Here is a 14,394-nt window from a genome sequence, read left to right on the forward strand (position 1 = left end):
TTGTGTGTGAGTCATCCCTATATGTTCCCTCAGCTTAGTCAGACAGTGGAACAGCTGTAGTGCAGATTCCTCCGAAAATATAACAGACAGTAAAACAATGAAATTACCTTAAAATCCCACTTACAGATTTTTTTATTTTATTTTATTAATTCATAAGCAAGCAAAGCCTTCGAACAACAAACTACAGTATTATTTATTTATTTATTTATTTGTGCGTTTATGAAGTGAAAAGAAATGAACTTCTTAACACGTTTTGGGAATGACTGTAATGTCCATCTCAAAATGAGGTGAAACAGGTGAGAATTCTTTGGCCAATTACATTTTAAGAAACGTTAAATAAGTCTATGGTGTCACAACGCTTTGGGCTAACAGAAAATATATTGAAGTATAGAACCAATAACCAATGTAATCTTGCTCATGTTAATCGGTTAACCGAGAAGCAGGAGTTTTTGGACTCTTTTGGATTTCTTTTGACATTTCTTATACAGTATATCAACGAAGCGACAGGAACATTTGAATATACAGTAGGCTAGTGTTCTACGTTGTTGTACAATGGTGGCGTACAAAAATTGCTAAAACTGCCTATATCTACAAGCTCACAACCCATCAGGAGTTTCATCATTTTAGGGACAAGGCCGTTGTCTGAGGGCACAAAGGCCAAATTTGGACCAAATGGGAAGTATATAGGGTTTAAGAGGGGGCCCTAATTTGAGTGTCTTAAGTACCAGGTCTTATGTCTTAACTTAAGACCTGGAGGTGTGGCCAATGCTGTTTGGCCACTCAAAATAGCTAAACAGCATTGGCCACGCCTCCAAGTCTTAAGTTAAGTAATAAGACCTATTACTTATGACACACAAAATACAGCCCTTCTAAGTGTTATGATATAAGACATGTCAGAAGGGAGAGAATTGTGAGTGGTGGGGAGAGTGTGTGACAGGAGACAGATGGGGGGGGGAAGAGAAGAGAGGGCAGACGAGTAAGCGAGAGGGTAAGAGAGCAGAGAGGTGACTGAAAACCTCCTCTGTCAACAGAACAAATTAACGCTGACTTGAACGCGGTGGACACCCACTTAAAAGAAAGCCTCACACTAATTAAGAGCATGAGAGTTGCAGTCCAAGCGAATTCTCCACAGATCGTGCCGTTCCGAGTCCAGGAACGGCTGCTGTGACATGGGATTTTCACACTTTTCTATTTTGGTTCGGACGGCATAAGTGGGAGTGGAACTGCCCAAAGTCTTGCTGAGTGTGTCCACCCGACAGTTTTGTTGCAAAAGTTTCAACAGTCAACCTGTCAACTGGATGTAGTCAGGGACAACATATCTCGTGTTGACACAACAGATTTGTGGCCATACACGTCGTGTCAAATGTATTGTGTTGAAATGTAGTTATAAAAGGTTTGCTCCAAACTAGATATATTAAAAAGAAAGGATATTTGACAGCTTTAAGATTTGAAAAAGTAGTCAGAGTTTCTTGTTTACTCAAGGGTATGGGTATAGGATATAAGAAAACGCTGCGGGAATAGAGAATAGAATGGCAGTGCCCGTAATGCATCTCGACAAGTCATTCCTCTCGCTCCTAACTCGTATTTGTGCAGTGGAGAGAGGGACAGAGTGGCGGAACAGGCATGGGGTGATGAGCAACTGTGAATAGCTTGAATATTTTCTAGAAGGGGTGACAATAGGAACAGAGAGATGGATGGACAAAGAAAATGGAATGAGACACAGGCTGAGTGGGAGGGAGGAGGACATGTTTTTTATAAGAGCCACACAACACGTCATGTCCTCCAACACACAAGGTCGCAGCACTCACTGCCGGCCATTCAGTGATGGAATGTGTCACATTGGCTGAATGAGCCTGCTCAGTGGGCGACACATCACCCCCGTCCTTTTCTGGCTAAAATGGTATATGACTTGCAGGTGACTAGGTACAGTAGGAGAGGCAAATCGCGAAGACGGGGGCAGAATTATTGCCGGAAGCAGGAGTGATGTCCAAGTCATACCCTGTTGTACAATGGCGTCACAGACGGAATCTATAGGCTCACAATGCAATGGGACATGTTGTGGGCTTATACTGTATCCCAGCAAGCACGGTCAGGACCTGGACGAATTAGTGACGTCTCTACTGGGGCCAAATCAAGTCAAACCAAGACAGTCAGATCTGGCCCCGATTTCAACCAACATAAATTCCGCCTACTAAGACGGACGTCCCTGGATGAGAGAGTCCGATCGAGGCCAGATCAACTTAACACTCATTCAGTGCCACCTGGTGGACACCAGTTTTGGCCCTCGTTGCCACCGAAGCCCATTATAAATAAAAGAAAGAAAATGTAATGATATTGTGCATGTCATGTGCATGTCATCACCTGCACACCAGATTAGAGCAATTTTCTAAATATGGATTAAAAACAAAAGGCGTCCAAAGGCGCCAATGGCACCCTGGGACATAAAGGGGAGGCGTCCAAAGGCGTCCTGTGGCACTGAGACAGTTAAGTCATAACTAGTCAGATCTGGCCCAGAATAATAAGTATTTCAACTGGTGAAGACGACCTGGAAATTACATAAAGATCATCCCCATATGGGCTGTGATCTGGCCTAGTCCTGAACGTCCTGAATGTCACCGGAGGACGTCATCATAACGTCATCATGATGTCATTTGGCTTGCTATACCATTCAGTTTGAATGGTAAATAATGGCGCTCGCGCGACTGAACAGCGACTTGGCGACAGATATGCTGTGTTGCTTTGTAGCGTATAGCTGCCAGTGTGAACGCAGCATTAGTCAGGCTTTAGCAGCAAAATAATATGCGGCGAGGCTTTGAAATGCCAGCATGTCTGCCCCCTGTGTCTGAATACCTCGACAACAAAGCCTCTTCCCGGATCCATTGCTTTCATTTTTAGGGATGCAGGATCGCATCTCCACAGTACAGTGGCATGGCAAAGAAAACACCTCCTCCACACGCACGTATGCGCACGCACGCACGCACACACTCACCCGCACCCGCACACGCATGCTTGTAGATCTATTTTTCAATGGCTAAACTTGCTAAAGTATGACATAATGCTTAAAACACCAAAAGGAGTTCCCGCCCAGAAAGGGTTAACCAAATTATACTGATTGAAATAACACCTATAAAAGTCTATGTGGTTGCACCACTCAAAACACATATGGCTTCGTAGCCTGGAACCCAGACGAATGGTCCCAACTCGTCAATATAATACGGCCTGAGATTGAAAACATGAACAGGTCAGTCATCAAATCAGCTTTCATTAAAATACTGTTGCTGTGGGGTCTCTTTGTATCAAATGTGTTCATGAACTGTGGCTCCGGTGGCCAATCTGGCTCCACTGCTCTTGGTCAAGACACTTCTGACATCCCCAGGCAGATCATGTCTTGGGTGTTACCATAGCCACGCTGTAGGCATGTAACGATATATCGTATATCGATATATATCGATATTATATCCCGACGATATGTATCGATTTATTAAAAATTAATATCGATTTTCAAAAATAAAAACTTTATTTTAAATTTTTTAGGGGGGCTAGTGTGTGATATGAAATGTGAGCTGTAATCATATTCCATCATATTCACGTGCTTTTGGAGAGAAATGAGACAGACTCCATGCAGTCACTTTCAGTAGTAGGCCTGCAGAGGGGAGCTGAGATAACCTGTATATACAGGTGATGGTCGTTATTGATGCTCATTAATACATCAAGGAAGGCAATTATGTTTCTGCACTGTCAAATAGGTCTATATCAATCCTAAAATGCCATCAAAGAAAAGAAGAAATGTTAACTCGAGCTAGGTTTAAACATGAAAGCATGTTTACAGTTGTTGCGCAGAAATTAAGTAATTTGCAATGTACTTTTTTGCAATGTAGTTAAATAAGAAATGTGAAAATAGCTTGGGGGGAAGATAAATCATTAGAAAAAAAGATTTTTCGGTCATTTGTCTGGAAAATAATTGTGTTGAAAATATCGTGAAAAATCGTATCGTGAACCTCATATCGTGATACGTATCGTATCGTGAGTTTAGTGTATCGCTACATGCCTACCACGCTGTATACGCCGCGCTTCTCAAGCACCCACTGTTGACATACAGCTCTTTGTGCTTGTTCCGTGTTTACCTCCTGCTATGCCACAGTTTTGTTTTACTTTGCCGTATGTCACTCGTTATTTCAAGATAAAAACAAGACTTGTATAAAGTATATACAGCCTTTCTCTCTCCTCCTGCCACTATATTACACGTCCTGTTCTGTTGCCTGAAGTGACCCTATTCTTCGAGATAATCTCATTCTCTCTCAATTGTCCTCCTCCCCTCCTTTGACAGTCTATTCATTTCACAATCGATTTAGACGTTGATGACAGTGGCTTTCTCGTGCACAAAAGCCAGTTTAGTCATCTCAAGGCTTCTAGACTTTTGTTTTGAGCTCTTTTTTTTGCTGGCATATTGTTTTGCAGCTGGTGTTGAACGCATGCTCTCTGTCTGGGGAAGATGCTTGTCAAAATGTCAGTCAGTCACCCACTGCAATAGACGTGCAGACGCCATGAGTGCTCCTGTGTCTTATTTGGGTGGTCGATTCCAGTGGTTTTCAAACTTGTGCCGTCGCACACCAATGGGCATGTCAAAATCACACTATATTTTCTTTCATACATGAAAAATAATAAAGTAACAATAATAATAATAAAATACAAAGAAATAACAATTTTCACCTATATAATTGCATGCCCAAGGAGGTATTTGGTTATGGTACTACACACAAAGTAGGGTACACTACACATAAAAGAAAATAAATAGTAATACTTTGTAGTTCCCAAGGTACACCTGGACAGTACCATTGTACCTCAGCACACCATTTGGGAACACCCGGTCTATTTCAAGTCAAGAGGCCATTATGTAAAAAGGCTTTTGCTTATGTACTGTGGTTATTATCCTCTTCATCTGGATGTGGAGACTGGAGGCGTTCTGTACTGAGTGTGTCGTCGCTATTTTGGTGTCCTAAATGTGTCGGGTTATACAACCAACGTGTGTTCTTTTGTACAAGTGGAACAAATTGTAGCCCTCACCTGTCCTTATGTCTACAGTACGTCCGTCTGTAACTTTCTCTCTCTCTCTCTCTCTCTCTCTCAGCTCAAGAAGAGAAAGGAGAGGGAGGAGCAGCTGGAGGATGTCATCCAGGCATATGAAAAGATCCACATGGAGAAAAGCAACCTGCAGAGAGACCTGGACAAGATGGTCAGTGACTCAACGTCGACTCCACCAGTAGTGTAGTAGGGTTTTTTTTTTAATTGGGGGAGCGCCATTTTAATGACGTCACATGCACGCACATGCATGCTCGTGCACGCACATTCATGTTTGTTTTTTTTATAAATAAATTATTGATAGGCATATACAGGTACAGGTGAATGGTCTATAAAATGAGCAGGTCTTGCGTGTTTTAGTGAAATTACGGCAAAGATTGAAGTGCGCCTACTAGTGAGCGGTATATTAACCACTTAAACCTCTATAGCCTACTCCCTACTTAGTCAATCTGACCCGAGTTGAAACTGTACCCTTAGAATAGGGATGTTCAAGTGGTTAAAAGCTGAGGTCTGCGACGACAACCTCACGAAGAAAAAGAAAATCCATTTTGGAGAAGCGCATTTCTGCTCGACTTTTGTGCAACGACTGGCTAGATTTCAAAAAGCCACTCTGCTGTGAGACGTGCTTAATGCATTGTACCGCCTAGTAATGACATGAGTGTGGACCTATGATCGATGAGCTCTCTGGAGGTCAGTTTGTCAAGGACTGACGTTAAACTATATCCGTTAAAATGTACCAAAAATCTGTTTATCTGTTTTGTCTTATTCACACCGTTGTGGTGGAGTTTAGCACCATGAAGTAGGAGCAAAAAAGGACAATGTGTGTGAATATGGCCAAGAGATCATTCTGTGAGAGCTTCATGTAGCAGGTGTCTGTCTCACACTGAAATGAAACCCTTCGATATAAGGTGGGAGGCTGGGAGCCCACCCAAATTGAACACTGGGTTCCAAGTGAACAGATTGTCTGCCTGGCCTATCCTATTTTGGGCAATGTTACAGTTTTCAAGAAATAGCAAAAATAAAGATCTAATTTGGACTTAACGATTTAATGTATTAGGCCTGTAGATCATTTGTATCATGATGATGTATATAAAGTAGACACTTAAGTGGTTTAATGCCAGGGAATAGCTAAAGAGGAAGAGATTGCCACTTGCCAAGCATTGACACGGTTTCAATGTCACCTGAAGCTCTCTCAGTGGTTTCAATTTAAATGGCTCCATCCAGTTACTCGACTTTTGCCCTGATGTCTTGTACTGCACTTGCTAATGCTTCCCTACTCAAAATCAATCCCTCTAATGAGCGTGTGTGTGTGTGTGTGTGTGTGTGCGTGCGTGCGTGCGTGCGTGCGTGCCTGCGTGCGTGCGTGCGTGCGTGCGTGCGTGCGTGCGTGCGTGCGTGCGTGCGTGCGTGCGTGGTTTCAGACCAGCCTGGTGGAGAAACATGTGGAGCGTATTGTGGGCCTTGAATCAGCTCTCAGGCAGAGAGACAGCTCCCTGCAGAAACTCAACTCCCAGCTCCACAGCAAAGACATGCAATACCTCCAACTCCATGCAAGCAATGACACACACAGTGAGTGCTTATCTTATGAGGTTTGACACAGAACCTTCCTTCCATTACCTGGAACTTTCCAGAACTGTGATTTGTTTTTACGTTTCCATTTTAACCACAACCAGGGATGTATTTTATAAAATATCTGATCTATAAAAAATATATATATCTGCTACACTGTGAGCTTGTTGATTAGCTATTTTCCCGATTTCAGAAAACATTTGAAATAAAAGTAGTAAAGTACATGTTCTGAACAGGGCATAAATTATGAAACAGCAGCAACAGAGGAAACCAGGAGACACTAGAACATTAGTTAGTTGCTGCGAGAGTGAGGTCTAGCCAACACCAACTCGGGATTCCTGGATCGCTGCCCTCCACAATTTCCTATCCAACATTAGGTTCTTGAGCTCCGCAGCACGTCTACATAGGTGGTACGCTTCTTTCCCCTCCTGGCTTTGCCCTGGGTTGGCTCCCATAGGGTCAATTTACTTGCTTCAAGTTCTGGGTGCCTGACACAGTGCCAGCCTCATCCTTCTCTCTCTGACTTTGTCCATGACCGGTGGTAGGTCCCCATAGAGGCCCATGTATTGACACCTAGGCCCCTTTTCCACCAGTTGGTTCCCAATGGGAACCGGTTCAGTTCTTTTTGGTTTTTAGTCCATAGAGCCAGAGTTCCAAAATTGGAATGTTAATTATGAATTGAGTGTGCAAAACCATACCTATATTAGATTGTTATCACCATGAAACTTCCAAAGTTGAGTACTTACACGAACACAATGATTTATTGTATTACAAATTTTACATTTTTAAATATGCAAATGAGTCATTATGTATATTTAAATCATCAGGGTTGCTCCATATATGGAGATCTAAGGGTTTGAGGTTTGAGGTCAGATGTAGAGTTGCTGGCCGGCTCATATATACAGATCTAGGTGATGATCCAGTCTTCTCCATGTATGGCTATTAAGGGGTCAGTGTCGTGATCTTCATATATGGAGACGGCCATATATGGAGCATGTCACGAGGCGTGACGGACTGACGACCATAAATGGAGTGTGATGCACGAGGCGTGACGGACTCACGGCCATATATGGAGGCGTGACAGACGGACTGACTGACAGGTTTTGCAGGTTAACAGTAATCTGCGACCGTACAGTAGGTCGCAATCAAGTACTGCAGTAGTATAGTTCACCACTGCCATACACAGATGTGTAGCTGACAGAAGCATTTCTGTGTGACGGTGACATCAGTCCTTGGGCTGATGCCTGCTACTTGTCTGCTGCAAGGGAATACAGACACACAAGATTGTGAATGATCGACTCTTTAGTGCAGATAAAGGTATTTTCCGACCAAAGAGACCAAACCGCCAATTCAGAAAAGCTTCACTTGTGTCGTTCTTGTGAGAAGGATATCAGGGTCCGTCTTGGCTACCTCATCCTCTAGTGAGAAGGAAACTTTGAGAAACTTGTTATTTTAAAGGACTTGTTTTGCCTGTTCTTACTGTTTAGAGAAGGTTTATATTTTCTTGCTGCTGTAGTTATTGAGGTTAACTAGAGTTTGTACTGCAAACATGCATACGCAATTACGCATAGCATACACACATGCATGCATGCATGCACCCACGCAAGCACTGAAGCGTGTTTGAAGTTTCCACTTTGCCCAATACTGGTGGAGATTGTTAAATATGTCTTGCTAGTAACAGCAGTGTCTCTCAGCTGTTAAGTAAACAGAACATTCATTTTCAGGTCGAGATACAAATTTCACCAAATCTGCAGAAACAACTCAAGTGAAATTGAAAGTGATGAAACAAAAGACTTTGTGTTTGGAATTGGAACACTGATGAACTCGAAAGTAAACGCCACATGCCCCAACATTTTATTTACCCGACAGTGTCAACCCCCTTACCCCTGTGTCGGATCGGTGGTTAGACTGGCATATTCGCCGATACCGATATGACCCGATATGACAAATAAGGGCCGATACCGACAGTATCGGGACATTATACTGGTGACCCTCCTGAAAATGAATTTTCTGTTTACTAAAGAGCTTGAGAGATGTGGAGACCCCCGGCCGTTACTGAACAGAATTATTATGAGAATATAGAGCTTTAACAAAAAACATTGAGTTTGAACCAAAACATATCACTTACAGCAGCTTTAAATCATAGAGAATGATATATTAGGGCATATGTCATATGGAAATTTGCACTGTATTGACCGGACCACTATAGTTTATTCATGTGTCCCTCAGGCCCCTTTTCCACCGGTTGGTTCCCAATGGGAACCGGTTCAGTTCTTTTTGGTTTTTAGTCCATGAGGCCAGAGCTCCAAAATTGAAACGTTAATTATGAATTGAGTGGGCAAAACCATACCTATATTAGATTGTTATCACCATTAAACTTCCCCAATTGAGTACTTACACAAAGACAATGATTTATTGTATTACAAATTTTACATTTTAAAATATGCAAATGAGGCATTATGTAGGAAAATATGCAAAAGGGTTATCATGTATTAATTTACTTTTATTGATCCTATAAACAATTTAATATAGGGTATAGTTTGCCCACCAATTTTGGAGCTCTGGCTCATGGACTAAAAACCAAAAAGAACTGAACCGGTTCCCATTGGGAACCAACCAGTGGAAAAGGTTCTCAAGAGCTTCACAAAGGCCCATTTCTGTCAAACAGGTGACTGTACTTACTGTAGATGGAGCTCTTATTTAAAACTATTTCATAAACCAGGGCTAAAGTATAGATTTGACAAGTTTGGTTGAGTCAATGCTTTATTTCTATGCTTTTATGTACTCTATCCATGACTGTCTGCACTTTCGCCTATGCTAATGCTAGTCTGAAAAGTGAAAACTAATCTACTACTGTAAGTAGTCTACTAAACGGCATTGAAACCACCCTAATCATCGCACCCAATTAGCAGATTCATAGTTGTAAGACTGAACATAAGAACATACTGTAATTACAGTAATGAAATGCAATTACATCACTCGTTAACATCTTTCAGCGGTTCACCGCTGTGTTTGGGATCCTTGTTATTTCCTGCTGTAAAATAACTGTGCTCTTGAGTCAGTGTTCTTGAGTAGACGCTGACTTCTGACTCCTAAAATACCGTAGGTGGCTGATGGAATAAAAAGAAAAAACATGCCACAGTCACCTGGACTGTTGCTGACTCATACTGTAGCTTTATGGAGATGGAAAGAGAGAGGAGGCATGATGTTGGCACACTTTAATAGAAATATTATTGCGTGGGTTTCTTTGTGCCCCAAAAATGATGGTGAAGAATGAGAGCACATGGGCCATAGATGTATGTTGTTGATAAATGTGTCTGTGCATGGCTGTGTACAAGTGTGTGATTGCTTGCCTGCGTTGTGTGTGAGTGCATGTGTGTGCACGCGCTTGCGTGTGCGTGTGCGTGCGCGTGCATGCGTGCTAGCCTAATAGCCTAATGCTAAAGTGCTAAAACCTAATAGTTTTAGTCTAAGGTCTCTCGCTCCATAGTGGGTAGAACGGCACCCGCTGCACACCTCCGTAGAGTTCCGAACATGTTTAAGCCAAAGGGGGGCGCTGTTTCGCAGTTGAAACGAGGAAATGCAGTAAAGATTCCGAGACAGAATAGATTAAAACACTTCTTTATTGAAAACTGCAGACCTACAGATTTCAAACGCTTTGCGCAAAGAAATAGAACAGTTGGGTAAGCACTATACTAAGCAGGGTAAGCACCTTATATTTTGCATTTGAACATGTTCGGAACTTTACGGAGGGAGCGGGTGCCGTTCTACCCACCAGAGAACATAGACTGTCAGATGTCAGAATCGATAAAATACATCTACAAGAGTCTAAATCTTAGGCTACGTGCGTGTGTGTGTATTGTACGTATGAAGAGGCAGAAGGATAAAAGATTCCTGCCAATCTGTTGGCTCAAGGACAGAGCTGAACCTCATAATGGGCCCACGGCCCACGCAGACCCAAGCATCCAGATACAGTAGAATGTAACTCTTTGTCCTTGCATGTCAGGGCCACAAGTCATTCCAGTTCTTTCACACTCAACTGCTGCATCATAACAGTTGTGAGCCTGTGATATAATAGGGTGAAAGTGCCTGAACTGATGTTGATGCTAATGTAATCAGCGTGTTAACTCATCAGCTTGATTGAATAGTTTGTTAGATATAAATGTATAAACAGCAACAGAGTACAGTCAAACACTTGGTTCCATTGATGTCAGCTGGCATGAGTCAGTCTGTCTGTCAGTCGAGTTTGTCAGTCCAAAAATGTACAAAACGAGAGCTCGTCACTGCTTATCAGACAGGTGGTAATATCCATTTATTTTTTCATATTAGATAAACCCTTTTAGAATCAGAATTACAACTTATTTTGATAGTTTGCTTTATAGTCTCATCTGCTACTGTATATATAGAGTCTGGAACTACACCTCCCAAAAACCGAGAAAGGAAGCGCTGTTATCTACTCGTCATTTCCGTTCACAAAAATATATTTAAAAATATCTTCATACTGTAAATTTTTTAATTCCCATTTATGATAAGCAGCAAGCTATTCAGTATTTTAGCTGTGACGTGAGCGCGAGCACGTGAGATACTTCCGCGTCCTACTTTTGTCTCGCTTTTGTGTCCCCATAGAGTTATACTGTGACGCTCCGTCGGACTAAATCTGAGACGAAAACAACCGCGAAAGTCTCATTTTACCGCTTTCCTCGCAACAACAAAGCTGCGCTGCTCTCCCAAATCTGGCTGTGACAGGCCGTCTGCCCCACACGGAATACTATCGCCATTTTATTTCATTGTGTCAACTAAATCCTCATTAATGCAAACTAGATTCAACATACTCAATCCTGCAAACATTCTAAATATGCCCCCGAAATATTTTACTGAGCAAATGGACTGTTACCACCTTCAATAATAATGATAATAATAGTTTTTATTATCTCCACATCATATTTTTTTTTGTCATGGAAACTTGTACAAAACATTAATAATTCTACTCGAGTTGGAAGCATTAAGACCCATTTTAACCCTCAATGGCTTCCTTTCTGAAAAATAACGTCATTGTAAAAAGATTCACGCGTTTAGATATTCTATTTACAATGAGATACGGACGGGAGCTGGTGCCACTTGGACCCGGACGTAACGTAGCACTACAAAATGACGTCGGACTTAAATACCGAATATACTGTACTGTATCGTCTAATTTGATTTACAGCAAGACAAATGTACGCGGCTGCAAAGACGAAACGGAAGCGTGGAGGATGCTTTACCACTGTTTGTTTTTCAGAGCTTCCTTTGCACAGACTGTATGACGGAAGCTTCCTCTGCACAGACTGTATGACGGAAGCTTCCTCTGCACAGACTGACGGAAGCTTCCTCTGCATAGACTGTTATGACGGAAGCTTCCTTTGCACAGACTGTTATGACGGAAGCTTCCTCTGCACAGACTGTTATGACGGAAGCTTCCTTTGCACAGACTGTATGACGGAAGCTTCCTCTGCATAGACTGTTATGACGGAAGCTTCCTTTGCATAGACTGTTATGACGGAAGCTTCCTCTGCATAGACTGTTATGACGGAAGCTTCCTCTGCATAGACTGTTATGACGGAAGCTTCCTTTGCACAGACTGTTATGACGGAAGCTTCCTCTGCATAGACTGTTATGACGGAAGCTTCCTCTGCATAGACTGTTATGACGGAAGCTTCCTCTGCATAGACTGTTATGACGGAAGCTTCCTTTGCACAGACTGTTATGACGGAAGCTTCCTTTGCACAGACTGTATGACGGAAGCTTCCTCTGCACAGACTGTATGACGGAAGCTTCCTCTGCACAGACTGTTATGACGGAAGCTTCCTTTGCACAGACTGTATGACGGAAGCTTCCTCTGCATAGACTGTTATGACGGAAGCTTCCTCTGCACAGACTGTATGACGGAAGCTTCCTCTGCATAGACTGTTATGACGGAAGCTTCCTTTGCATAGACTGTTATGACGGAAGCTTCCTCTGCATAGACTGTTATGACGGAAGCTTCCTCTGCATAGACTGTTATGACGGAAGCTTCCTTTGCACAGACTGTTATGACGGAAGCTTCCTCTGCATAGACTGTTATGACGGAAGCTTCCTCTGCATAGACTGTTATGACGGAAGCTTCCTCTGCATAGACTGTTATGACGGAAGCTTCCTTTGCACAGACTGTTATGACGGAAGCTTCCTTTGCACAGTCTGTATGACGGAAGCTTCCTCTGCACAGACTGTATGACGGAAGCTTCCTCTGCACAGACTGTATGACGGAAGCTTCCTTTGCATAGACTGTATGACGGAAGCTTCCTTTGCATAGACTGTATGACGGAAGCTTCCTCTGCTCAGACTGTATGACGGAAGCTTCCTCTGCTCAGACTGTATGACAGAAGCTTCCTTTGCATAGACTGTATGACGGAAGCATTGGAAGATTGTGGGAGGCAACAGTCTGACTCGAGCCAGCTCCAAGACTGAAATGAAGTATCATCAAACACTCGTTGAAAGATAACTGTTTTTGCTGCACTGATGAACATAATTTAGTTTTACATTACAGATTGGAATGTTCATTCATTGTGAAGTGAAATTAAATTCTGTGTGTGCGTGTGCGTGTGCGTGTGCGTGTGCGCGTGTGTGCGTGCGTGCGCGTGTGCGCGTGCGTGCGTGCGTGCGTGCGTGCGTGCGTGCGTGTGTGCCCCTGGTTTGCTGTGTGTGCGAAAAAAATTATTACTTGATTAGTTCTTAACTGTTGCAATGCAAGTTCTCTCCTGTGTTATTAGTATGAAGTATTATTTCTGTGAAGTATTAGTCAAAGCATCTCTCTCTCTGTCTCTGTCTCTGTCTCTGTCTCTGTCTCTGTCTCTGTCTCTGTCTCTGTCTCTGTCTCTGTCTCTGTCTCTGTCTCTGTCTCTGTCTCTGTCTCTCTCTCTGTCTCTGTCTCTGTCTCTCTCTCTCTCCCAGTGCTGGACTGTCCTGCCATGAGCTTGCAGAGCTCCCGTAGTTTGGACACGCTGTCCGACCTGAAGTTGCAGCGGCTGGAGGCGGAGCTAGAGGGGACGCGGCGCGAGGTGCAGGGGGCGTGTCAGCGGGAGGAGGAGGTGAAGGCGGAGTGTGAGAGACTGAAGGAAGAGATGAGACAGCTGCAGAACAGCCACAGAGAGAGGGTCAGACACACACACACACACACACACACACACACACACACACACACACACACACACACACACACACACACACACACACACAGTAGCAGTAGTGTAAAGTAATTAAGTAGGCCTACATGTTTATGTATATATACACTTTTGAGGTATTTTAAATTTACTGGAGTATTTCCAATTTTCCTGTATTTTAACTTCTGCTCCAAATATTGTACTTTTACTCCGCTACAATTATTTGAAAACTTTAGTTACTATATACAGTTACTTTGGAGATTTTGATTTTGATTAGAAAACTTACATTAAACCACTTCAGCCCTATATACATTTTGGCCATTTGAAAATAGCCGATCAACAAGACGTAGATCGGCTATTTTCAAACAATTTTTTTTACACATTTCAACACATTCAAATTAGCCATTGTGCCGTTGGGGCCGCGGCCCAGGGGCCCTTCAGGGAAACTGGACTGCGCGGTACTGGGTTTGAGGCCCTGAAAAGGGCTCCCGTGGACCTTCATTGGCCGTTCGTTGACTGTGTTAAATTTAGGTAAAAAATATAATTAAAAAAGAAACGGAAAAACCCAAAT

The 14,394-nt window shown here is 42.8% G+C and overlaps 1 protein-coding gene across 1 annotated transcript in view; it reads left to right on the top strand.

The window, feature by feature from the left end:
* The window catches only part of tbkbp1 (TBK1 binding protein 1), a gene marked incomplete at both ends in the record, with an annotated part of 33,542 nt that overhangs the window by 5,685 nt on the left and 13,463 nt on the right, over positions 1-14,394 (top strand). The window contains 3 exons of the mRNA XM_079492467.1: positions 5,129-5,233; positions 6,501-6,648; positions 13,615-13,817. Of these exons, the coding sequence (XP_079348593.1) occupies positions 5,129-5,233; positions 6,501-6,648; positions 13,615-13,817 (456 nt within the window). The remainder of the gene's footprint in view (positions 1-5,128; positions 5,234-6,500; positions 6,649-13,614; positions 13,818-14,394) is intronic.

This window comes from Electrona antarctica (assembly GCF_951216825.1).
Source record: "Electrona antarctica genome assembly, chromosome: 22".
Lineage (NCBI taxonomy): Eukaryota > Metazoa > Chordata > Actinopteri > Myctophiformes > Myctophidae > Electrona > Electrona antarctica.